At 47.3% G+C, this 27,286-nt stretch overlaps 1 protein-coding gene across 5 annotated transcripts in view; it reads right to left on the reverse strand.

The window, feature by feature from the left end:
- The window catches only part of msk (importin-7 msk), a 340,833-nt gene that overhangs the window by 119,492 nt on the left and 194,055 nt on the right, over positions 1-27,286 (reverse strand). For 3 of the 5 annotated variants that reach the window (XM_075886387.1, XM_075886384.1, XM_037420237.2), the window contains exons 8-10: positions 25,339-25,547; positions 24,807-25,047; positions 18,712-18,872 (exon numbers count right to left, since the gene is read on the reverse strand). In XM_075886387.1, coding sequence (XP_075742502.1) covers positions 18,712-18,872; positions 24,807-25,047; positions 25,339-25,547 — 611 coding nt within the window. Of the gene's footprint in view, positions 1-18,707; positions 18,873-24,806; positions 25,048-25,338; positions 25,548-27,286 lie in introns of all 5 variants that reach the window. The other 2 variants (XM_075886385.1, XM_075886386.1) reach the window with 1 other exon arrangement.

Raw genomic sequence — 27,286 nt, forward strand, 5'->3', positions numbered from 1 at the left:
GCAGCAGGACGATGAAGAACAAATGCAAAACTGTGGAGTGTTATCAGGAAAAAGTAAAATGTGTGGGGGTGCTGACACCCCCCTGTAAAGTTGTCTGCACCGCGTGGCACACGTGTCTCGCCCCAAGGCTTTATTTCGGTGGTGACCACCGCCGGGCGATAGATGGCGTTGTGTTTGCGTTGAGTACCACTGTTGGTAGAGTGGTAGCGCCGGCGGTGGCCCCTGGCGGAAGGCAGGCCATGGTGGTGGGCGAGAGTTGAGCGAGCCTCTTCAGCGCGTGGGGGCTGCCGCGAACGGTTGTCTATAGCGTGGGTCCCGGTGCTCGGCGCCGCGGGTTTTGCGCCGGGGTCCCACGTGGAAAGTCAGGCGTTGGCGATGCCGCCTTGGGTATGTGTTAGTGTGTTGGGTGTGTTAGTGTGTGTTTATCATGTTATTGTGTGTTCAGTGTGTCCTTGCGTTATGTTGTTTGTATGGTAGCGTGTTAATCAAAATTGATGTATCATTTGTTGGACGATATCGTCGTCTAAATTAGTTAATAAATCTATGTATGTTGTGTGCTTTGTACCGACCGCGTCTGCTGTGTTCGTTCACTCCAAGAGCGTGGCGTGGCGATGCGCTCGTTCGCCTCGCCGAGACCCCACACTGGCGCCCAACGTAAGGCTCTTGGAGTATCGCACGACAGTTTTTGCAATTCGGTACAGACTTTTGTTGAAGCCAAAGTAAAGTAGGCCTAGGGGGGCCTTGTTTGCTAGCGTCAGCGGTGTGCTTTGTTGAGAAGCGAGGAGATTGGTTTTGTAACGTGTTTGAATTTGTCGGCAGGTTGACTTTCTATTGATTTATTTTTTGCTCGCAAGTGTTGTTATTTTTTGTTGTTGTTAGTTTTCAAAAATGTTGTTGAATTAGGACGAGAGCTATGCGGTCCGCATCCTGGGGTGAGCAAGGCCTAGAGCACGTGGTTTGTAGGCCAGGCCCGAAGCGAGTGGGTACGGAAGCCTTGTGGGTGGTCCGATTTTCTGTAAATAGCTTCTTCTAAATCTTTGGGCTCAGGGAGCCGGGCGTCGTTGCTGTCTGGTATTGCGGCTCGACGCCGAAGCGTCATGACACCGCCCGGGGCGGTGGACGCCATTCGCTCGGTAAGCTGCTGTGTGCGGCGAGCGATAGGGCCACCTCACAGAGTGGACGTCTCCTCGCGGCGAGCCTCTTCTGCGCCTAGGCTGGGTGCTGGGTGGATGCCGGTTGTTGCCGAGCGACTCATTATGCCTAAGGCTCTGAGCAGCCGCCTGTCGCACGTGGCACAACTAGGTGGATCGTGGCATTGAGGTGTTACGCTCTGCTTCCCTCACTTTTTTTTCTTGTGAGCACGAGTTAGGAAAAGTGATTTTTGTTTTATTTTGATGGGCGTCTCGGCCGCCACCGATGTATTAACTAGCAGTACTGACCAACGCACCACGTGGACAAAAAGCTCGAAGCTCCCTTCCCGAGGACCTGCTCGATTGTTTTCTTTCAAATTTTTTTGTTGTTATTGATGTATTCAGCGGGAAGGATGTCATCCACGGCCGGCTGTCCTCCACATTGTCAGCGTCGCTGGCCAGGAATGCGGTCGTGAGGTTGGGCGATGGAGATGCCTCGGACCTGCGCAACTGCCTGCAGTCCGGCGCCCTCGCGAGTGCTGGTCGCAACTGGAAGACGTGTCGGCGCTACCGACGGCAACGTTGCTGTTGCGGGGCCGGTACTGAGGTGAAGTCTAGCCGGACAATGCAGCAGTGTCGACCAGCGGTGGTGTTGTGGTGCAAGGACATTATGGTCGTGCGATATTTTTTTTTTTGGTAAAGCTTGTGTAGCTAATTCTTGATTTCGGGACATGGTTTGATTTAGGGTTGGGGGAATGTGGGGGTGTGTGTAAAGTTGTCTGTGCCGCGTGGCGCACGTGTCTCGCCCCAAGGCTTTGTTTTGGTGGTGACCACCGCCGGGCGATAGATGGCGTTGTGTTCGCGTTGAGTACCACTGTTGGTAGATAGGTAGCGCCGGCGGTGGCCCCTGGCAGAAGGCAGGCCTTGGTCGTGGGCGAGAGTTGAGCGAGCCTCTTTTGCGCGTAAGAGCTGCCGCGAACAGTTGTCTGTAGCGTGGGTCCCCGGTGCTAGGCACCGCGGGCTTTGCGCCGGGGTCTCACGTGGAAAGTCAGGCGTTGGCGACGCCGCCTTGGGTATGTGTTAGTGTGTTGGGTGTGTTAGTGTGTGTTTACCATGTTATTGTGTGTTCAGTGTGTCATTGCGTTATGTTGTTTGTATGGTAGCGTGTTAATCAAAATTGATGTATCATTTGGCGGACGATATCGTCGTCTAAATTAGTTAATAAATCTATGTATGCTGTGTGCTTTGTACCGACCGCGTCTGCTGTGTCCGTTCATTCCAAGAGCATGGCGTGGCGATGCGCTCGTTCGCCTCGCCGAGACCCCACAAGTGTGGATAAGAAAAACGATATCCATGTGCTTTTTGTTTTGTCATTTACTTCTTAAACAGCCCTTCACTTAGACAGTGGAAGTTGTTTGTTCTTAATGAAAACCTTTGTATCACTAGAATTTTTTAACTGGTTCATTACACGCAGTGAAAGCATGATGTGAGGAGGTGAGCTTGAAACGTTCGCCACTCCTTCGATGTAGACTTTGCAAGCCCAATTCCTCCCGTGCCCTATTTGGTATCGGAGCAACTCGGAGCTGGAAGATCACATGAGACGCGAACGTATCAGAACGTCATGTACACATAAGGTACATTTGCAGGGCATGTTCATGCCAGGCCGTGCACGCAAGCGGTGTTCTGTCATTTCCACATTCTCCATATTGTACTGTTTCTGCGGGGTCTATCTCTATACGCGCACACGTTTGGAAAGGCTGGTATGGATCACGTATCCTTACCACTATACACAGCATGGCACCGCTGTAACTCCTCTAAGAGATGATGCACCAAAAACAAGCCAAGCATTGTGAATGTTGGCACTGGCACGATGGGAGAACACCAATGCAAACGAACCGGCGGCAGCTTAGTCTCGCATCTCACTCGATATGAAAAAAAAAATAACACGCATAAAATTCGTCCATGTGTTTTAATATTTCTGTCAAGCTTCATACTTCTATTCAGGCAACAGATTGCACAAATTACTCCCGTCGTCACGAATAGTTCTTGCAGTGTCCCGTGCTACTTTGACATACGCAGGACTTTTCCTCCATCACCTCCACCATGTTGGGGCGCATGCCCGTGAGATGAAAATCAAGCGTTGTTCAGTCTGGCACTTCACCTCTTTGTGGGGCGCATAGCACTGCGAATCTTGGCAGATGAGATCGTGAGCGCCCAGTGCATGCATTACTCTTTGCTTCTCAAAATTCTCAAACCTGCGTAAGGGCCCCTATAAGGTATTCACAGCTAGAAAAAAAAATTGAGCCTGTGTGGTTAGACTAAAGTAATACGAGAAAAAAAGATCCTTCTGGCCTACTGCGCTCTGGCTATTAGCACTTGTCTAGCTCTTCTCAGCCATGTTGAAAAGAGAGAGACCCAAAAGCATGTTTATGCGACGGTGGACACTTAAATCACTATGCCGGACTATAAATGTGGAGAGACCGTATTCTGTGAACCCTGCGGGAAAAAAAATGCATGCCTATGCTAAGCCATTAGGCCTTTGCACCATCATAAACTAAAGTATTTTTGTTTGCTTTCCTGTCATAGACACAGATCACACAAGTATTTCTTCGAAAATTTGAATTTTGTCAAAGTTTATTGTGCCTATATTTACAATTTTGAGAGCCTAAACCAGTGCGTTGCCCACCTATTTTTAGAGCCTAAAATCCGCTTTTTTAGAGTCTATAAATCTGGCCTCTAGTCATGACCCTTTTAACTCAGCAGGCTACTCGCCGCATCTGTGCATGACCTGAAGCAAAGTGGGCGCACTCTGCACCAAGCGGATTGGCAGTCAGATGTCCGCCAATTAAGCGAAGCGCTGCGCGCAACTAACCATGCAGCAAGCGATTTGTCTCTCTGCGACTAAACCATCTTTAAAAAAACTGCAACAGTTGCTTAGAAGCAGACCGCAGAAAAACTATCACGGACAGCCGATTTTGTCTGTTCTGTCGCTGTACTACATTGTGTATCCTGGACCCCGTAGTAGTTTCGAAATGCTCCTTGGTGTCGCCACCGCGTGATATGGGGTGGTTGCGAGAGAGTCAGAATCTTTGCTGAACTTTGGCGAAAATAAATAAATGGCTTTGCAATGGGTACTTTAGGCAATATTTCTTGTGGCACTGAATTAATTCCCTTGTTGGCAGTGATGGCGCATCTCAGGAGATGCAAATTTGATTGATTGATATGTGGGGTTTAATGTCCCAGAACCACCATACGATTATGAGAGACACCATAGTGGAGGGCTCCCGAAATTTCGTCCACTTGGGGTTCTTTAACGCGCACTCAAGAGATGCAAATTTGTAGCTGGTGGTTAACACGTAGTACGTTTAGCTCAGAGTTGTGCCGTCGTCCCCGGCTGGTAATAGGATTCCACTGTATCACAATTTCAAGAAAATTCACAACTTGGTTTTTTGCTACTAATCTATACCACCCAGTATTCCCATCCATACCATATAGTGCTAACATCATGCCTGCCCCATTCTCGCGAGAAAGCATTAGACTCAAAGCTTCTGTTTTACAGTCCATCCCAGATATATTGAACTTGAAAGGGATCATGAAAAGGTTCGATATACTATATTTAGTCGCGTAACGAACGCACTCGCATAATAAACACACCCCCAACTTCAGTCAACAAAATTTAGATTTTTTTTCTTTCCGCATAATAAATATATCCCCTACATACATCCACTGTAGTCCCACTAACCGACACCTGGCGCCTCGTCACCCGTTGGATCGCTTCCGTTTTTTATTACTTTGCCGACCCCCTCGACCACCTCCGCTTGCTCCCTCGCCTCCCTTCACCCATTGCTGCATCATATCGCTTTTCTTTCTATCTGTGCGGGGCACGTCCCCCGTCTTATCTGTGTGCCATAGCGGGGTTCGGGGTTCATGAGCAGTGAGTGACATTGCAGCTGATAAGCACACAGTGAGCGAAGGTCACCAAACTGCCTGCGCCAACTGACGTCAGCAACCCCCCCCCCCCCCCCCCTTACCCTACTTTCTTTTGCAGCAAAAGCTATTATGAGATCACAACACGGGCCATGCGCAGTTGCATGTTATCCGCCGCCGCCGCCGGTGTCCAAAACCACATCACGCGAAATTAGAAAAAAACCTTGCACCAATGACACAGTGGGGCTTGAAACTGGGTCCGTGGCGTGTCAGCCCAATATTCTACCACTGAGTTATGCCGTTGCTGGTAACTTGTCAAACTTGCTTTAGGCAGGCATGACCTAGCACCAATGGCACAGTGGAGCTCGAACCCAAGTCTGCTGCGTACCAGCCCAGTATTCTGCCACTGAGCTGCTCCAGTGCTTGTGACTTGTCAAGTTTGCTTTCGGCAGGCTTGATGACGGGAAAGCAATCGCATTAATACGACTTATAAAGCGTTTTACAACAGCAAAAGAACAACCAGTCATCTCACAATGTGATTAGCGTAACGAGTGGGCCATCCCATGCTCCAACACATTACAAAAGTTTGTTCTTGTTTCCCTGTTAACTGTGGCGCATACCGACTTCAGCCCTAACTCCTCATGGTTGTTATCCACTGCATGGACAATTGGCACAAAATTCCTAGCAAGTGTTTAGCGGATACCACGCTTCTCAGAAGAATGACAAAAAATAGAACAGCGAATGCTGGCCTACTACCCAAAAGTTCATCATAATGCCCTAGTGGGTACCAAGCAAGTGTGCTTGCAGTAGTTACCCAATGAGTGTTTTGAAAAGGCTCTGAAAGGCTGCTCTTCTAGCTTTTGCCGTGACTGTGCTGCACCTATTGCGCAGGCCTGGCATTTTTTTTTTTCTTCACTCTAACTGTCACTTCATTCCCCGTTCCCCCCATGAGTGTATCCGTTGAGGTGTCCTCACATGAGAGAGAGTTATTGTGCAATCAACACCCCTTTTTTATACCCTTCCACCGTTTTCTTTTCACCACTGTACCAATGCGAACACATGTTCAAAGTTTTATTGAAATTGCTGAATACGAAAAAAATTCCGAAGTTTCCTTTTAACAACGTCGTCACGGTCGTCGTGTGAGGTTGCCGCGAAGTTGAAAAAGTGCGTTGTAGCGCACGTATTTGGGTGCCCCTCGAGATCACAGCAGATACCACTGTTGCGGTTAAACGATTGCACAAAAAAATAGCCGCGATGCGCTTTTATGGCTTGCACGGGTGGCCCAGAGACAGCTTGCAAAAGATAGCGCCATCAACCACTGAAGATGAGTAAAGTGCAAGAAAGAAGCTGTTTTCAAACACTGTACGTGTATGTAAATTGCAAAAGGCTAAACGACCTAGCTTCTTTTTGCCTTACAGCATTTTTTGCTCCTTCAGAAAAAGTTTTTGTATACCTTGCCCTGTGTATTAAAAGCACCCCCCATCTTTGCTCAGATTTTTCAAGAAAAAAAGTGTGTTCATTACGCGAGTACATATGGTATATCAATAATTCTATATAACAATAATGTGTGTTTACGGCTTACAAAAATGCATTAGAACTCTCAAGAAGGCTTTCAGAAATCGTGAGAGTTAACATGAAGACTCGCACAAAGTACACTTAAGAAAAGGTGACAACTTCTTTTGCAAGTTGCCTCACTCTATTTCCCATGAAAAATAGCCTCTAGACTTGTCTTGCTTTTGTGTGATGTCATGTCCATCAAGTCATCCTCATTAATCGAGCATTGAAGCTTTCAATATCAGCGAATTCAGCCCCTCCAGCCACAACAGTGGTCATGGACGGTGAGCGTCAATGCAAGTTCTCTAGCGCAGTAAAATGTTTCTTAGCAGTGGCATTACCGTATTTACTCGATTCTATCGCGCCGTCGATTGTAACGCACACCCGGTTTCCACGACGAAAAAAAAAAAAAGACATCGATTCCAACGCGCACTCATTTTTCTCGTTGGCCCGCACGATCAAACCACTCAGGAAAACGACTCCTTTCGGGAGTGTCTTCCGTTTAATATAAGGTACGGGGGAAGCTTGTGCCTATATGATGTGCAACAAAGCATTGCCGTCACTCTAGTTTTACCATGGCCCGATGTCAGCAGGCGAACCTGCTTCGCCCCCTTTTTCTCGACGGTTGTAGTGCCAGGCATGTCGAAGTAAAGATGCGTCTGATCGGCATTCCCCATTAGCCCAAGCAGGTAGCGGTTGTTCTGCCGCAAGTTTAGGATGAAAACTGTGAAGCTTTTCATCCTACTCCTCAGGAAACTTTTCGCATATGCCCATTCGCCTTCGGAGGGAAAAGCCTTTCCTCTTCATGAAGTTAGTTAGCCAGCACTTGCTCGCTTTAAACTGGCTCCGCATTAGACCCTTTTCTAAGATTAATTGCATAGCCCGCACTTGGAGCAGTTCTGTCGTCACGGGCCGCTGTGCTGCTTACTGTTCAATCATATACTTGCCGAGCAGTTCTTCAATCTGCGGAAACCGACCCTGCTGTGGTCCACTGAAGCATTTACATGAATCTTAGCTGCTGACAATCTTCTGCTTTTGTTTCCGCCAGTCCCGCACGCACGTTTCGGGAACTCTGAACGACCGCGATGAGGCCCGATTTCTGTCCGTTTCGGCACACGCGATGACTTCTTTTAAAATCGGCATCACGGTGCACTCGTCGAGTTTTTGGAGTCTGCCCTTCCATGTTGTCGATGCTAATGCACTACAAGATGACGAACTTTTCAGCACAGGGACGAAGTGCTGCACATAGGAAACACATAGGCAGAAATGGCCGACGCGCCAGGCCGACGCACGTAAGGGGCGGCCATTTTGGAAATGCGGATGGCATTAAAATGACCGTATTCATTTTTTCTTCCGTACTCGATTCCAGCGCGCATGTGATTTATTCACTAGCTTAACCGGAAAAAAGGTGCGCGTTAGATTCGAGTAATTACGGTAGCATGTTCATAACCGCACGAGTCCACTTCTGCGGCACCAATCATAGCATTTCCTAAAATAAGCTAGAGGGGACTCTGGTGCTGCAATCACTCAGCGATCATGAGAATGATGGGTTGCACACGGATTTGCCTGGTCTCCGTGCTTGCAGGCTTTAAATGCACTTGTGGCTTTTTTTGTGGCAAAAAACAATCATATTGAACTTGATGACCCGATTTGAATCGGTGAGCGCAATGGGTTAATTTAGTGGTGCACTTGCAGAACATACGCCAATTGTCATTTTGTGACAAAGCAGCTTCAAAAGCAATGCGAAGCCAGATGTAGCCAGAAGACCGAAGATTAAGCAAATCTGTGTACTACCAATCATTCCCATGCTCGCTGAAGAGCTGCGCATTGCAGCTCCTATAGACAATGGCACCAGAGTTCTCTGTGGTGTATTTATAGAGAACTTTAGGGCACCAGCACTGTAAGCCATGACATCAGCATAGGTGCATCAACAGCGACGTTGTCATTGTCACTGATGAAGTTGCTTTTGAACTTTTGTACAAGGCGGGGCCTCGAAATACTAAAAAAAAATCATACCATATCCACGGAGTGAATGATGATGAGTAGGGCGAAGCTTCGAAGGATTTTATCGACGGATCATGAATCATTCGCTGGCCGCGTCTGCCCGTCTGTCTGTCTGTATGTATGTCTGTCCGTGCATATAGTGAACACTACAAGTACGACCATATCGCGTCTTTTCGTCATATATTCATCATATACAAGTACCGCCATCCAGCGGACATTCCAAAGACTAAAACGAAAGGTGTCTACTACACACAGGAGACGCACGACCCACTCTTTAAGGAGCTTGGCCCCTAAAGTAGCAAGACCACTGAGGCACCGTAAGCTAATGTCGGCTAAGATGACGCACACAATGTAGTCACCTATCACCAAAGTCTACGAGAAAACTGCACGACAGTGCCTTGATTGACATCGGTCGAAGAACCTGCAACCACCCTTTTTATCTCTATGAGTGATACAACGTTTACAAGAACTCTCGATGAGCCGTAACACAGCGAGACTTAATGAAGATCACAGGCCAAAAGTGACAACACTGTCCACAAACCACAAACAAAACGACCTTGTACCCCACCAATGATGGCGACGACACTAAGGGTTTTATAGCACCGAGCGAAAAGCAAGACAAAACATAGCCTCCAAGATGTGCATTTTATAACCGAGAACATTAAAAATACTGACATATCTTTGCGAATCTTGAAGACCATGCTTTTCAGAACTGCATGCCATTATGCATAAGCAAGCTGGGAAGAGAATGCGATCATCACAATGCCGCCAAGAGACCTCCGTTCACACAATTCTAAGGGAACATGCAAAATATTCATATCATCTCAAATTCGTATGAGCCAAAACAAACTACAGGTGATCATGAAGATGAACGATAACTTTATTGCGATCAACTACTACTTGCTAAAAAAGTCCATAATCTTTTTTTTTTTTTGCACTTTTCTGCATTTGCCATCCTTTAAGAAGGCAGCCTGAAAGGCATAAAACTGTGCCGCGGTTTCTTTAATCACGTTACAAACGCTTACAATGCGGCACAGGACATCGAGGCCACGGTGATTTTCTGGTGTTTACGGTCGGTCACACACGTTAGCGCCTTCACTGTCACTGTCAGACTCCGTCTCCTTAACCTCGTAAACCAGTTATTCAATAGATTGTAGCTCACACAGCGTGACGTTATGGTCCGCGGTGACGAAGTCTCGCGCCGAAGCTTCAAAATTGAGGGTCTGCTAACCCTCCATGTGCAAATCAGCGAAAGGCTTTTCGTTACCTCCTGTTGGAGCCACATCTTGTATAAAACATTCACACTTGCAGAAACAGTTCGCGATCGTGTCCTACACCACATTATCCCAGGACATCGCTAGGAACTGCAGCCCGTGCAACAGACTAATCAGCAAGTTTTTATCTTAGCACTCAATTTTTGCCAGAAGCCTCCGCAGAAGCAATCCTTTAAAATGATGTTTGACATTTCAAATTATTCCCGCGTCCAGTGGCTGTAGACGGCTTGTCATGTCTGTGGGCAGGACCCTTATGGCGACATTCTTAAATTTAAAGTCTTTTGGATCACCTGTCGACAAAAAGCAAAATTTTCGAGTTTTTTTGCTGCCATTTTCTGGTTCAGAGTTGTCAGAAACTCGCAGGAAAAATCTGATGTCATCCATGTTTTTTGTTCCCTTTGTATAAGCAAGGCAAACGTCCTGCCGATCAGAAGCAATTTGGCTGGTTTGATTTGCCCATGACATTAAGCAGTTTTTTGTTTTTGTTTTTTTCAGAGCCATCGGCATTTACGTGAAAGAGCACGGTGACAAGCTCCTTCTTTTTTAAACCACCCTGGCAAGCCTGCCCCTTCACACACAGGCTTCTCTCCAGCTGAAGGTTGTGGAGGTGCTGACACCACCTGCAGAGTTGTTTGCGCCGTGTGGCGCATGTGTCTCGCCCCAAAGTCGCATTTCGGGTGACGACCGCCGAGCGTATTCGCGTTGAGCACCACCACCATCATCATCATCACGGGGTAGCGCCGGCAGTGACCCCTGGCGGAAGCGAGCCTTGGTGGCGGGCGAGAATTGAGCGAGTCTCTTCTGCGCGTGGCGGCTGCCGCAAACGGTTGTCTCTAGCGTGGGTCCTCGGCCTGTGGCACCGCGGGCCTGCGCGCCGGGGGGCCCACGTGGTAAGTCAAGCGTTGGTGACGCCGCCTTGGGTATGTTATTGTGTGTTTGCTGTGTTACTGTGTTGTTTTGTTTGTATGGTAGCATGTTAATTACAATCTATGTATCGATTCGGCGGACGATATCGTCCTTCTAAAATTAGTGAAATAAATATGTGTATATGTTATTTGGTTTGTACCGACCGCGTCTTCTGCGCCCGTTCACTCCAAGAGCGTGGATTGGCGCGCGCTCACCAATTCGTTGAGCCCCCATTTCGGCTGCCCAACGTGGAGCTCTTGGAGTATCGGGCGACAGTTTTTGCGGTTCGGCACAAGCTTTTGTTAGAGCCGGGGTGAAGTAGGCCTAGGGGGGACTTCTTTGCTAGCGTCGGTGGTGTGCTTTGTTGAGAGCGAGGAGATCAGTATTTGTGACGTGTTTGAATATGCCGGAAGGTTGATTTTTTTATTTTTTTTTGCTCGCAAGTGTTGTTCTTTTTTGTTGCTGTTAGTTTTCGAAACCGTTGTTGAATTGGAACGAGAGCCGTTGTTAAGTTTGGCCTGGAAATTCAACTGGGCAGACGCCAGGGTGCGTAAACCGGTCCACTGGAGAGGCTCTCAATCCCTTCGGCGCCCAGTCTGCCAGACGCTGTTGAAGATTTGAACAATTACCCAGACAATGCGGCAAGCAAAGGCGAGTTCCCGTCTTTCAAATGCGGACCCTTTTGTCGTCTCTTCGAGCAGAAGCGGTGACTGATGCCCTCGGCGACTCATCGGGCGACGGGGAAGCTGGCGTGACCGGCGCCAGAGCTGACGGCGGAGCGGCGCTCTTTTAATCCTTAGTCAAGTAGCCGACCGGCCGACTGCTTATGCCCGCCAGGCATTCTCCCTGCTGGCCGGAGGAGGAGACGTCGTGTCGCCGCGACGCCACGACGAATAAGGACAACAGGGACGGTGTCTTCCTGGAAGAGACCGCGGCGGCCACCGCAGATCGCCCCGCTAATTGGGCGAGCTGTGCGGCGGACCCTTTGAAGTATGCTGCCAGGATCGTGGGAACTCTCGACTAGCGGCACACACACAACGAGGAAGAGCCCTGCTGGCGCCACCTTGCAGTGCAGTGTTCACAACTCAAAATTGGACGTTCACGTGGACCGTGCATGCTCGTCCCCCTCACCTGTTGTGTGTGTGTTCCATTCGGAGAGGAGGAGCCCGACAGGGCATAAAACGACGCCGCAGAGTGCTGGACGTGGCTCTGAACCATGTAACGGTTCAACCACCACGCTCGTGGTTTGTGAAACCACTAACCTTTTCTGTAAATATGTGTAAATAGTGCCATAAACCTGTTTTGTTTTCGTATCCTCTTCTTGTAAGCGTTCAGTTCCTCCACCCGGTTACACCACGCTACCACAGGAGACCGGGTAGTCCCCCATCCTTTACAACTGGTGGCAGCGGTGGGATGCCATCATCAGCGACCTTCCTTCCCATCTCTTACACCGTGCGGTCTGCATCCTGGGTTGAGCAAGGCCTAGAGCACGTACGTGATTTGTAGGCCAGGCCCGAAGTGAGTGAGTACGGAAGCCTCGTGGGTGGTCCGATGTTCTGTAAATAGCTTCTTCTATCTCTTTGGGCTCGGGGAGCCGGGCGTCGTTGCTGACTTGTATTGCGGCTCGACGCCGGGGGTGACACCGCCCGGGGCGGTGGACGCTGATCGCTCGATAAGCTGCTGTGTGCGGCAAGCGATAGGGCCACCTCACAGAGTGGATGTCTCCTCGCGGCTGCCTCTTCTGCGCCTAGGCTGGGTGCTGTGTGGATGGCGGTTGTTGCCAAGCAAATCATTAGGCCCAAGGCTCTGCGCCGCCGCTTGTCGCACGTGGCACAACTAGGTGGGTCGTGGCGTTGAGGTGTTGCGCTTCGCTTCCCTCACTTTTTTTTATCTTGCGATGCACGAGTTAGGAAAAGTGATTTGTTTTATTTTGATGAGCATCTCGGCAGCCGCCGATGTTTAGCTAGCAGTACTGACCATTGTACCTCGTGGGCGAAAGGCTTGAAGCTCCTTTTCGTAGCTCTTGCTCCATTGTTTCTTTCGAGTTTTTTTTTTTTATGTGTTCAGCTGGAGGAATGTCATTCACGGCCAACTGTCTTCTGCACATCGTCAGCGTCACTGGCCAGGATTGCGGTCATGAGGTCGGGTGATGGAGATGCCCGAGACCTGCGCAACTGCCTGCAGTCCGTAGCCCTTGTGCGTGCTGGTCGCAACTGGAAGACGTGTCGGCGCTAGCGACGGTTCGTCGCGTCGACGGCAACCTTGCTGTTACGGAGCCGGTACTCAGGTGAAGTGAAGCCGGACAGTGCAGCAGTGTCGACCAGCGGCGGTGTCGTGATGCAAGGACATTATGGACATGTGATGTCATTTTTTTTGTTAGAGCTTGTGTAGCTGATCCTTGTTTTCGGGATATGGTTGGATATAAGGTTGGTGAAATGTGGGGGGCTGACACCTCCTGTAAAGTCGTTTGCGCCGTGCGGAGCACGTGTCTCGCCCCAAAGCCGCATTTCAGTTAACGACCGCCAGGCGATAGGTGGCATTGTATTCGCGTTGAGAAACACTATCATCATGACCATCAGGTAGCGCCGGCAGTGACCTTTGGCGGAAGCGAGCCTTGGTGGCGGGCGAGAGTTGAGAGAGTCTCTTCTGCGCGTGGCGGCTGCCGCGAACGTTTGTCTCTAGCGTGGGTCCTCGGTGCGTAGCAACGCGGGCCTGCGCACCGGGGGGCCCACGGCGCGCAGGCCGCGTGGTAAGTGAAGCGTTGGCAACGCCGCCTTGGGTAAGTTATTGTGTGTTTGGTGTGTTACTGTGTTATGTTGTTTGTATGGTAGCGTGTTAATTACAATTTATGTATAGATTCGGCGGATGATATCGTCCTTCTAAAATTAGTTAAATAAATGTGTGTATGTGTTTGTTGGTTTGTACCGACCGCGTTTTCTGTGTCCCTTCACTCCAAGAGCATAGCGTGGCGCTCGTTCACCTTTTCGAGACCCCACAAAGTTGAATAAGAGTCCCGCCTCGTCAGCGTTGAATATGTTACACAGTGCGTAGTCCGAAAGCAGAGTCGGCAGCGTGTTGAGCCAGTCGTTCACCTGCGACCCGTCCACTTTCTTCGCTTTCACCACAGACGACGTTGTAAACTAATCCGTGGCCGTTCTTTGAAACCGTGCAGCTATTCATCAAAACCTTGGAAATTGTCGATGCCAAGAGAAAGCCCTATGTTGTCCGCCTTTTTGCGTAGCACTTTGCCGTCCATGTTGTCGCCGGCTGCTGTCACTTACGAAATCACGTAAGCAGAATATGTTCCAGCTTTAAGTGTGTAGCCGTCTGCCTGCTTCACATTTGCGCCAAAGTGCTGGGCATTTTTCAAGATTACTTCTCGCTGCCCAACAATAGTGTAGAGAGTCGACGGCACTATGCCTAACTCTTTCACCAAGTCAGTGCACTTTCTCTTGGGGTATCGTCGACTTTCCTGAGAATTTCGATTTTCTCTTTGAAAGAAAGCGCCTTCCACTTGCTAGACATAACGAACGCTTCGGTCTTCCGGTATGTGGCAAGCTTAGGCAGTCCAAAAACTCTTGAAGACGATACGAACACAGCAGTTAGAGCTGCAATACTGGCGCTTTCGATTACGAGAGCCGCCACACCATGTGAAAACTGCATGGCAATAAAAAATAAAAAAAACAGCACACACAAAAAAAGGCCAATGACCTGCCTGGAAAGGGCTGACATACTTTGTTGCGGACATGACCAGGGCAGGAAACGAGAAAAGCCACACATGCCTGTCACCCCTCTTCCCCTTGATACTCACTTCTCAAGCGGTGCCCGAGAGGTTTCCCTTTCTCACGTGTGGCATGCAGGGGGGAGGGGGCACAGTGGCGAGAAACAAGTGAGGAGAGATTGCAACGCTTCTTTACTGTTTGCGCAGCTGGGGCAGAGCGATGCGGTAAAGAAAAGTGAGAAAAGTAAGTTGTGGTGGGCCAGTGGCCACTCTGCATCACGCCGCTCGTGTGAAATGGTCGTTCGCGCATTCGTTGATTGATTGATTGATTTGTAGGGTTTAACGTCCCAAAACCACCATATGATTATGAGAGACGCTGTAGTGGAGGGCTCCGGAAATTTTGACCACCTGGGGTTCTTTAACGGGCACCCAAATCTGAGCACACGGGCCTACAACATTTCCGCCTCCATTGGAAATGCAGCCGCCGCAGCCGGGATTTGAACCCGCGACCTGTGGGTCAGCAGCCGAGTACTTTAGCCACTAGACGACCGCGGCGGGGCGTTCGCGCATTCCTATCATTCGCGGTGGCTGGAGATACTGTTCGTATATTACCTAATGACGGCCTATTCAGATCAGTTCTGTTTTATTTCCTTAAGGGCCCCCATTTAGGGGGTGTTACATAAGGGGTGGGATTACAAGAAAAAAATAATCTAACAGCGATGATTAAATTAACATTGCAGATGATCAGTGATGCAGTCTTGAAAAGCAGATGGTGAGGCAATGTTGACAATGTCATAGGGTAGGCCGTTCCAGTCTGAAGCTGCTTTGAGGGTTAATGAAGCAGAAAACGTAGTAACATGCAATGGCAGGCGGGCAACTTGAAGTGGATAACTGGTGCGGCGGGAAATACGTGATGCGGCTGTGATATACGGTTCTTGATTGAGAGACGAATGAAAGAACTTATGATAAAGGGTATGACTGGCAATGCGACTACGATACAGAAGTATCATGCAGCTTTCAAGGGTGAAATGCTGATAACACATGATTATGAAGAATGAACGAATTGAGTGGGCCTGTTTTGAACGGCTTCAAATTCAGTGATTAGATATGCTAGATGCGGGCTTCAGATGGCAGATGCATATTTTAGTTTTGGTCTTATTAGTGATTTATATGCGAGTAATTGAACATGAGATAGGGCTAGTCGGAGGTGGCATTTTAGAAAACCGAGCATTTTGTTCGACGCTGAAATTATGTTCGTAATATGGGTGCGCCATGATAAATTAGAAAAAAGGGTGACTCCTAGATATTTATAGGTGTCTACTAACTTTATGGAAGAATTTGAAATGCAGTAGTACAAGCGAGAGGGGTTATCACAACGAGAGAAGGACACGAGTTTACATTCAGTAGGGTTGAGAGTCATTAGCCAGACATTACACCAATTTAGTATATTGTTAAGGTCACTCTGAGAAATGGAATGGTCATGATGGTTAGTAATGGCATGGTAGATTACACAATCGTTAGCGAACATACGAATGTTACAGGAAGCATCCAATGGTAGGTTATTAATAAATATTAGGAATAAGAGAGGACCGAGAACAGACCCCTGTGGGACTCCCGAGGTTACTGGGAGGGGCTTAGACAGATAGCCGTTAACACAGAGGGATTGAAAGGGGCTAGTTAAAAACTCTTCAAGCCACTTGAGGATGTTAGGAGGTAAGTTATGCTTTGAAAGTTTTAGTAATAAACGCTGGTGAGGAACTTTGAGGAACATGTAAACCGTTCTAAACAACCTTAAAATTCGTATTATCGTGCAATTTGCATAAACCGTAATCGTATCATCGAGATGATACTGTAATGTGATTTTGGTGCCCTCTGCAATTAACCCCTTTGGAAAAGCTGTATCCATGTGATACAGCCTACAACAGATCACACATCACGGACTGGTGCACTCACGAACGCTGCACAACCAATAAATTACATGGCCTTTTAATCACCTGCAACTGAGGGATAAATTGTAAAAATACAAGCGACAAATGACCAATCTTTGGAAAAATACATGCACTTTCTTGGCTTAAGCCCGGCGCAGCATTCAATATATCGCATGTTACGCTCTGGTGGAGTTCGATATTGTCGCGGGTTCGTAACGTGGCTGAAGACAGGATACTTTATGTTGGGACTTGACTGTTTATTTGGGCGAACCTGTGCCCGGTGAACGGAAAGTCCGATTACAGTAGCAGTCTTGCACAGATAGCAGTGAATGGAGCGTCGGCCATCGATCAACTACTGACAAGCGGCGAAGTGCGTCGGCATTTATACTCTTGCCATCGAATGTTCTAGCGTTATCGCTGGCGGTGACGAGTGTTCCAGAATCATCTGTACAATTCGCGGAGTGGGCGTGATCTTATCGAAATGATCTACTAGTCCCGAAGCTTCTTGAAAACTGCAGGTGCGCTGAGAATTGCGCTGAAAATTGTGTAGTGTACAGTCAACTGCCGATTTTTCGGACACGCTCGATAATTGGGACATCTTCGCGGCATCGCCACGAACCCCATAGAATCAATGTATAAGGAGGTCTGAAATTTCGGACGCTCGAACCCCCCGGTGTCCAATTTTCCGGACTTTTTGACGCAACGGAATGTCGGAAACCACCACAACTGCGTCACAAGCGATTACGATTGCATAAATGAGCGTGCCGGTCTACTGTGGCGGCATCTGTTGCTTGGACTCGATCGTTAGCGGAGAAACACACATGGCCTTCGAGATTCCTAACACTGGCCGTGTTTCTCGTGCAATGGTGCTTCGCTGACAATCTAAACTATCCACCCAGAAATTTTTTGGCGCCAATAAAATTCCTTTCGCTTTACTAGCGCTTGTGCTCCTGCATGCCACTCTGGCTTCCCGCGCAGCGCTTTCGCGAAGCGTTTCACCACTTTGAACTAGAACTAACCGTCACACACCGATTTGGTCGCGCCACGCTGGCTATCTTGAATGTTTACCAGCGCCACATCTGGAGTACCCGAGGCACCGTCGCTTGCCGTCGCGCCGTTTTGTTTATGCAGCCTACATGGTGTTTGGCTAGCCTAGTGTGTGGTTGTGCGATCGTGTGAAATGTGTTCTGCAACGCTAAGCCTCGGTGCTTTGACACTCGCCAGCAAACTCCTTTGTTCACACCGTGAGGATTTCGCTTGCCTGCGATGGCCTCCACTCTGCCTTCGTCGTCCTCGCCAATGGCATCGAAGCGCGGAAAACAGTACCGTCGGTTAACGATGGAGAAGAAAGCCGCCATTTTTAAGTTAGTAAAGAGTGGCCGATCGCAGGCTGACGTGAGCAAGGAATTCGGCATTTCCAAGCAAACAGTTTCCGATTTCCTGAGGAAGAAATACAAGATCTTCGAAGCGGCCGAAAAACCGTCTGGAAGCCAAGGTGTTCATCCAAAGCTTGAGGACGCTCTCGTCGTGTGGCTTAATTCAATGATTTACAAAGATCAACAAGTTTTTCAAGCCACTGCAGCTCTAACAACGGCTGCCCTGACGGCACCCGCTGTCGGCTGCATGCAATTTTTTTAATGGCTCTTTTCAGAGCCACCCCACTGATGCTTTGGCAGAGTTCTGGAAGTCTAGTACTTCGACCTTGACCCTCTTGATCAGAGAAATATCAATGAAATGGTGCGTTTTTTGCTTGCATTGAAAATTATCAGTAAAATAATGCGTTTTTTTTGCATTCATTTTTTCGGACTGCCCGAATTTTCAGACGGTTTTTCGCTCCTTAGAGGGTCCAAAAAATTGGCAGTTGACTGCATTGGGGCGATAACAAAGCTTGAGGAATGGAACGTGGCAATATACGTTTACGACATTCCGATACTTTTGCATGAAAAATTCGAGGGGCTTACTGTTAGATACAGATACAGCTGATATTTCAATAGATCTGCATTCGATATACTAAAACCATCTGTATCCCAAATGATAAAGCAGAAATCAGACTCATAACTGCTTAACTGCTCAATTCAATTAAAGACAACTATAAAAGCCTTCATGTCATAGTTCTTATTTTCAATGGCTCTAGACTACCCTTATTGCAGATGATCTCCCAAAAACCTGTGTTTTCCCAAATCTCTTTTCCCATTTTGTTTATTTGTACAAAGCACAGATAAAACCAAGTGAGAACATGCAGAGAAAAAAAAATGTAAATAACTTGCCAGATGCTGAGTCATCTCCGCTGCAATGGGTGCAATGTCATCGGCGTACATGCAGACAATTTTCTGCATGACATTGGTTAGATCATCATTCTCTGTCTCCCGGATTATCTTCAGCAGCTCCATGGTAATCTCTTTGATCTTGGGCTTCACAGTCACTTGTGCTGTATTCAGATATATGAAACAATGCAAACATTAGAGAGGCCATATAATATCTTTCAATTTTATCACATAATTAAACTACTAATAGACTCTAGTCCCTTCACAAAACTCCAGCTCATATCTTTTCTCTTTTAAATCTGTCAATCTTAAGTGGTGTGATGCTATTCCCCATTTTGCCCATTTCCCTCTTTTTTTCACCTACCTATGCGCACTGGAATATACAAAGCGAACATTGGCCGAGACATTTTGCCATTCATCAGGACCGTGAGCATTTTTTTTCCTTCATTTTTGTTCCACCATACTGTCCCCTATTACTGGTGGCACTGGCACGCGGTAGCACACAGTGAGCAGGCACCATACCTAGATGATGCAGCATGTGGCCTTTGATATAGTTAGCAAGTACACCCCTCTTAAAATTCTCCAGTACAGGTCGCCACAATTAAGCCCTTTATACTAGGTTGCCATTGCAGCATGGATTCCCCTGTTATTTGCATGCCTTCATGCCGATATATATTGTTACGTGGAAAATAACAGTAGTCAGTCTACAGCCTCAACACAGCTCACCAACAACGTCCACTTCTTCACCCTCAGTCCGAGGCACTTTTCTTGGGTATGTCCCACTATGCCCTGTTTCGGTCAGCCGAAATCACGTAACAATACGTAACTTTCATCCAGGCCAGCAGCGTGTGCTTGTCTGTCTTTGCATGTCCGTGCCCCTACGGCACTAACTACGTGACATGGTGTCAGAAGTGAGATGACCTTGCATGACAGGGAGTCTGGAGTGAAGGAATAGCGCCCCCAGTCTTGGGCCTCGCCAAGGCAAACGACGCACGATGGTCCGCGAGACCAGTGAGCCGTCGAAACTGTACAGCTTCAACCTTCAGCCTCTGGCACTCCTCCGGCGACATGGTAGACATGGCTCAGCCGCTACCAAGACTTCATGACAGTTTTGGGCCAGACAAAAGCGCCGGAAGACATGCAGGTATGCTAGTTCGCTCCTCGAGAGGGTCTGGTTTGTTGCCGAGTCGCTCATTTCGTACTAAGTTTTTGCCGCCCGCTTCACTGTGTATTTCATGCACCCGGCAAACGAGCTCTACGAGTCGTCGCGGTTCTACAAGCGTGTTCAGCTTTCCCAGGAAGCGACATGTACTTTGCAGAACCGTGCAGAATGGTCGAGCACTGCAACTACTGGTCAGCTATTGTCAAAGAAAGGCTCATATGTGGCCTTTGTGATCCTAGCCTCTTGGATCAGCTGCACTGATACGCGAAGCTGACACTCAAGGAAGCATGGCCTCAGACCCCTCGGTTTAAAAACCTCGACAAAAAAAAAGAGGCTGCCCTAGAACTGCACGCCATCTACATGTGACTTTGGCTGCAGCGCGTTTCACCGATTTTCAGACTCCCAACTCAGCCCTCGACCTGCAACTACTGCAAAAAGAAAGGTCCCTTTGTTGTAGTAAGCCGCTCACAGAAGCACCAGCAGAACAACCTTGGCTCTGTTCACCTTCATGCTGTCAGAGCGCCCAATGCGGCAGAAGTTCATCGACATGACCATCAACAACTACACAGCGCAGCTCAAAGCCGACTCCGGTGCCAAAGAGTGTGTTGTACCAAGCCACTTTCTCAATTCACTAGCACTGATAGTTGGGCGAGTTGGTGTTGGTTCATGAGCGGCGCAAAAAACACATGGGACACAGGTGAAGAAAACCACACAGAAATGGGCGCCGGACACGCAACTAATTTTATTCATGTCGACTCACACATCAGGCACGTGGCCCAAAAACATGTGAAACAGCACGAAAGGTTTGTCACAAATTCCTATTCAAATAAGATATCTCCTTTTGTTGCAGGGCGATAGATTAAATGCTGATACATGAGTCAATGTTAGAAAAATTCAAAGCCTCAATTATTTCTCGAGTTCTCTGATCGATACTCTAGGCGATGAAGCTAGTGTTTTCATACTGGGAGACACACCCACACTTCCCTACAGTGCGTGCCTACATGTGAAAGGGCATCGGTGCGATAATTGGCCTTGTGTTCTTTTAATCTCAGATTACACATCTACCAGTTTGTCCTATGTATATAATGTCAAAAGAAAAAGGAAACTCGTACACAACACCGTGGTGCAGTCAACAGCTTTTAAACGATGCCTGACGCCGCATCCTGAAGTCTTTTCTCATTTCTTCTTCGCTTTTTTGCTTACATGTGCGAAAATTTGTTGCAGCTAATTAGGTACTGCAAAAACACCCTCACACCAAATCGGCTTGCCACATTTTTCAATCCATGCGACATCCTATGCACATAGGGTACTACAGCTGTTTTCTTGTTATCTTCGAGATTTTGGTTTTTCATGTCCCCGCTCACTCATGCTTTAGTGATCGACCACATTCAAAGTTCCTTATGTGATCGACTACGCCTTCCATATTAGATGCGCTGTCAATGAGAAGCGGCATGGATTTCCATTTGCCATATTATTGTAAGGAGTGCTGGTGTGAAGCGTTACTGAACAGCACGAGAATCTTGCGAAAAAGCAAAGACAATGTTGCCCGTGAATCGGCAGAGGCGATGTAGATTAAGCAATTTGGTGTACAATGTATATTGTCCCGTCCCTGTCAATGTACGATAACGAATTCACTTTTTTATCTGATAGGTTGTGATGGTAGTTGTTTGGGTTTTTCCATGTGGTCGTATGCATGCGTGAGGGTTTCAGAAGATGAGCATTGGTTCATTAAAAGTGAGTTTTAAGTGTGTGCTTTGTAGTGTCTATTCTTTCGTCTTCTTTCAACTTTACACCGACGATGTTTTATGATCACACAACCATGTTTTCTTCATCACTGAAAGTTTTTCTATCAACTTGACACATTAAACATACATTTGGGGCGTCTACACTCAGGGGCGTATGGTTACGAGACCGCTATATTGCTTTGCGCCGTCGATTGTAACATTCAGGCACTAGATTGTACTCTGTCAGCAAGGACAGAAAGTCAAACACCATTCACGCCTCAATGGCAGGAGAGTTGCATAAATTAAGAACTCCACCCGAGTACCAGAGTGTTCACAGTCTCTATTACTCTGCCTTCAAGGAAAGAGTAAGTTCCCCGGCCAACTCTGCCCTGATCCCACACAAAGTCAAATGCTCTGGGGAAAGTAACACAGTTCTTTTGCTCTTGCTGTACTCCCTCCAAGAGCAGTACTCCAAGAGCAGGCTCACGGCCCTGAAAAAAGACGCGTTCACCGGAAGCCTGATTTGAATTGCAATCGCTGTGAACATCGGAAGTAGAAGAAGGTGCAGCAGCAGCGAGTAGGCATGCCCTAATGTGTCTCGGTATTGCACTGCTGGTTGAATCCGTCGCCACCGGTGTGTCCGCTCATGTCATTTCTTTTGACATATCTCCCGAAACAACGTTTGTAAAGAAGTAAACAGATTTTTTTTAGTGCTATGCATGCTTAACTAGAACTGGGTACACATTTTAATGCTTAGTAATGAATTCTCAAGCAGCTAAGGCGGCATATATACGAGGGGCAGAACGAATGTGAACATTTCTGACAGGCCCGGACGTGTGTTCTGCGGCCGCTCTGGTATTCTTGCTTTAGTTCGACTGCGCAAATTCTCCAGGACTGATTTTTTTTGTGTGTGTGTGTAAACTTTGCGGCGTGTTTTCCCGGCCGCTTAAGCGGCGAAACGAGTGAATTTTCAACAAGTTCTGCCGCTTTCGTTCTTTTGGTGCCAAGTGTGAATGCGCCTTGGAACCAGCAGCATGAGTGCGGAAACCTCGATACTAAATGGAAAGGCATTGAAAGCACGAAAGTTAAAAAAACATCATCGTTTTTTTTTTTTTTCAGCAAGAAGTAGTTGACCCCAATAAAGTTCTTTTTCATCTTCATCCCCAGCTTTAAGGGGGAACGCCACCCAGGAAACCAAACTTTTTTTCTTCTATGATATCTTGATGAAACTTTCAGGGTATATTCACTACAATACAACTAGAGAACTTGCAAAGTTTCATGAAATTCTGTTCAGCGGTTCTAGAGGTACTGAGGTCTAACTGGGTGATTCACTTGGGTGTGTGAGGAAGAGCCGGAAGAAATCCCAGGACATGCCAGAAGGCTAAAATTATTTGTGGTCATCCCTGGATAGATATCCTAAAGCCTTAAAGAGCCTTTTTTTTTTTTCAGTTTACGCTCCAAAAAAATTTTATGCAACTTTGAATTTTATGTAGCCAGTAGGTATGACATTTATCAAAATTTAATTGTTTATTAATAAGTATTGCTACCAATTTTCAAAATAAAAAAAAGAAGCTTGTTACATCTTGGCAAAATCATCCAGGAGCGCAGAATAAAAGAAACGGCACACAAATCTGATAAGCAGTTCTTGAGAAATCGCTTTCCTCAGCACCACAACTAGCCAAGAAATCCATTTTGAGAAAACGAACTTTGAAAGTTCAGCACATGTGTTTTACTGAAAAAGCTCCAGCAGAGTAGCTTGAAGTGTCCTTGTGCACTTTTTTCCTCTTTTGTCTTCCCTTCCTTCATTTTCTCCGAGCGCTGTTTTTTTTTAGACATAGGGAATCTCTTTCAAGAACCGGCTGCATCAGTTAAAATTTTTTTCTCCATCGCTGGCGTAGATTCGAGTTCAGCGCGAACGGCAACTCGACGTCTCGCACTGATTTCTTTCTTAGGAAATGCGTCCTCAGATGAAGGGTCGATGGCTCATGCACCCTATTGGCCCCGATGCAGACGAAGTGCTGTGTCTGGCGATCTTAGCAACACTCCGTGTCACGGCAGCACAGATTCAGAGCACATGCTGGACCCGGCGATCTCGGACACGCTTGGCGCATTCGCGGCTCCATGTACACACGGTGTGTCAGATTCTGGACTGGTGGCAGCTGACAGCACAGTTATGCCACTGCAAGCATCTATGCACTGGGCACTTGCAGCAGAAAAGCGGAATTTCAATTCTCGTACAAGCTGCAAAACGCGTTTCCACGCTCCGAACTTACGCACTCTCTTCAAGCTTCGTTGCCGGCATCAAAGCACAGCAACAAAAATAAAGAGCACAGAACTTGCGCAAAAAGAAAAAAAAAAAAACATGATGAACTGATCGAAAACACAGCGCAAGGAAAAAAAAGCGGGTCGTAAGCAGACGTCTGTCGAGGTGGGCGGAGCAGAAAGCAACAGCGAGACGAGCGCAACGACCGTGCCATTGCCGGGAGGAACCGCCACCGCTTCCAGCGCAGCAGCCAATGACAAGCGCGCTTTCGCCCGCGAAATATGAATAAGCTGCTCTATCCAATCAGCACTTCGCATCGCGTTCCAGGGAAACGCCAATAGCATCTTAACCGCGCTGCCGACGCCATTTTAAAGGTGGCAAACGACAGAGAAAGAATTTACTGTAAAAACAAGACCAAGATGGTGCGGGACGACCGCACAATCTCAAAACGGCTCGCGTGCGCTTTGGGCGCTGCACAGCCTCGAAAATAGCTTCTTTGCACATTGGGGTTGAATTAGGCACTCATTTTAAAGAATAGGTACTTTATGTCACATACAACCTAACCATATGGTTTGTTCAAAAACAAACTTTTTCGCGATTTTTTCAGTTTTCAAGGGCCACGTCCTCACTTGTTTTTAGTTCATACGAATTCGAGATGATACAAATATTTTGCGTGCTCTCTTCTAATTTGTATCATTGAGATTCTACTGTACCACATAAATTTATGGGAAAGTAGAACTGCGAATGCATTTTTTCTCAGGTTCATGTTTTTAGATGTGACACGTAGCCTTACAGGGGAATTTATGACGTGAAAAATATACAGCAGAAAGATTTCGGACAACCATCTTCCTCTTGCGCTGCTCTGCAAAGAAGCCAACGTAAAATCCTCAAGTCGAAAGAGAGGCAGCTTTCATGCATTTTCTTCCTTGGCCTTTGAGCCATCGCTCACCCTTATCTTGGCAGGTGAGGCAGGCCTGAAGGGCTATGGCTGCCTCGACACGCACTGGGAGTTCCGAATCGTGCAAAAGGCAGTGTGTGAGCAGCTCGACAGCGCGCAGTAGGTTGGCCTCGGTGCGGAAGGGCATCTCGCAGAAGTAGTGAAGCACCCAGCACGCACGCGCCCGCAGGAAACCCTCAGGACTGCCAAATTCCGGGTAGACATGAGCCACCAGCATTGCCTCCATTTGGTCCTGCATCAGAGCCACAAGAAGGCCATTCTCTCAAAGCACAAGCGACATTGTACTTACTCTTTTCTTTTACCCCTAACATACATTGAAGCCTCATTATTATGAACCATACTAAGGTGTTAAATAACCACAGATGTGGTCTTGTCAAGCAATATAAATTTCCCACAGATCTTGCTCAACGGTGAGCTTGCCTTTTCATTTCTGGCTGGTGAATAGAATTTACAAGTACAGTAGCATCTGTAGTTGGAAACATTCCGAATATATTCACTTCAAATTTAAACCTGATAAACACACCTTGTACATGCGGCGCTTGAGCAGAAGTGTAGCCACAGTGCCAACGAGATGCAAGGCACCGTCTTTCTGCCGGGGCGAGCAGGCCGGGCTGGTCAGCAGGGTCACCACAAAGGCCATAGCACGCTGCAGCACCCCCTTACGCTTCTTGCACACAATGTGCACCAGGCTCTGGGCTGCCGTCACAGGTGACAGGAAGTCCTCGAACACATCTGCTCCAGCACAAGAGAACCAAATTTATCATAGCTTGCACTGGCACACTGACCACCACCAGAGCACACATCGCCCAAGCAAGTCTTGCAATTCGTCTGCCAGAGGATTCAACAAAGGCTATGATGGGTAATAACAATAAAATTTCAGTTTTTACATCCCAAAACCACGATAATGCCACCCGCATTTCTTATTTTCACTTTATATTTATTTGGTTTTCGCCCACCAAGACTGGGTCACGAACCCTCAGTGGAGGCAGTGTGTTGCGCCTTATTGTATGAGAAGGTTCGCGATCATTGTAGATCGTTCTATTACCATTGCCTGCAAGAAACGAACATTCGAGATTATTGTAGAGCTTGCGCGAAGACCAGTGATAAGGCTGAAATATTCGACGACGCATGTATTATGGGGCCTGAACTTGGCAACGTTTAACGCTGGAAGCTTATCTAGTGAGGCAAGTCTAGCTGTACTATTCGAAGAGCTAGAGGGCATTAAATGGGATGTATCAGGGCTCAGTGAAGTTAGGACAGGTGAGGCCTATACAGTGCTACAGAACGGGCATGTCCTTTGCTATCGGGGCTTGGCTGACAGAAGAAAACTGCGAGTGGGGTTCCTTATCCACAGAAACATTGCTTGCAACATAGAAGAATACTAAAGCATTAATGAAAGGGTTGTAGATATCGTAATCATACTCAATAAAAGATACAAAATGAAGGTGGTAGAATGTCATTAAGAAGCGTTAAAGGATGAAAGCCTCAAGTACAACAGACAAAATAGAGTTGATAGAGCTGCTGAAGTTGATTAGTAGGCGTAAGGTATCTGATGTAAGAAGGTATAACATGGAGAGAATTGAACATGCTTTGAAGAACGGAGGAAACGTCAAAGCAGTGAAGAGAAAACTTGGGATAAGCAAAAACCAGATGTATGCACTAAGGGACAAGGAAGGCAAAGTAACCACCAATATAGAAAGGATAGTAAAATTAGTGGAGGAGTTATACAGAGAATTGTACAGTAGCCAGCACAACCAGAACCTTCATATAAGAACTAGCAGTAACACAGATGACACCCTAGCAGTAATAATAGAAGTCAGAAAAGCCTTGGAGAGCATGCAAACAGGCAAAGCTGCTGGTGAGGATCAGGTAACATCATATCGTGTCTCCTGAGGGGAAGAGTACCAGAGTCTTGGAAGAATGCTAAGATTATCATAATACATAAGAAAGGAGATGACAAGGACTTGAAGAATTACAGGCCAATCAACTTGTTCTCCGTAGTATACAAGCTATTAATTTAATTCATGCCCCCTAACCCGTTCATTAATACAGCGCCCGGCAGTCCCGACGTACGAGTTGCTACAAGAAAAGGGAATCTCATAAACAACGCCTTTTCTTGTGGCAACTCGTACATCGGGACTACCGGGCACTGTATTAATGAACGGCTTAGGTAGCATGAATTAAATTTAATGAAAGATGGCTTGGCGCATTTACCTATGCATCGTAAAGCCTGCGGGTGTGTACCACGTTTTAAGGAGCTTAAGATTCTAGGTAGAAGTAGACATAAAACTGTGCGTGAGTTGACGGAAGCATATTACATTAAGAAGAAAGGTGAAAGTTGTATCAGCGAACCGTTGGTGACATTGTACTTATCGGAGAAGAGATTGTTCGATAGCTGGATAGCGTAAGGCTGTGTGAAGACTGCGCATGTCTGTATGTTGTTACTTAAGTCTGGATTTGCGCCCGGTCTA

This window comes from Rhipicephalus microplus, chromosome 2 (genome assembly GCF_043290135.1).
Source record: "Rhipicephalus microplus isolate Deutch F79 chromosome 2, USDA_Rmic, whole genome shotgun sequence".
NCBI lineage: Eukaryota > Metazoa > Arthropoda > Arachnida > Ixodida > Ixodidae > Rhipicephalus > Rhipicephalus microplus.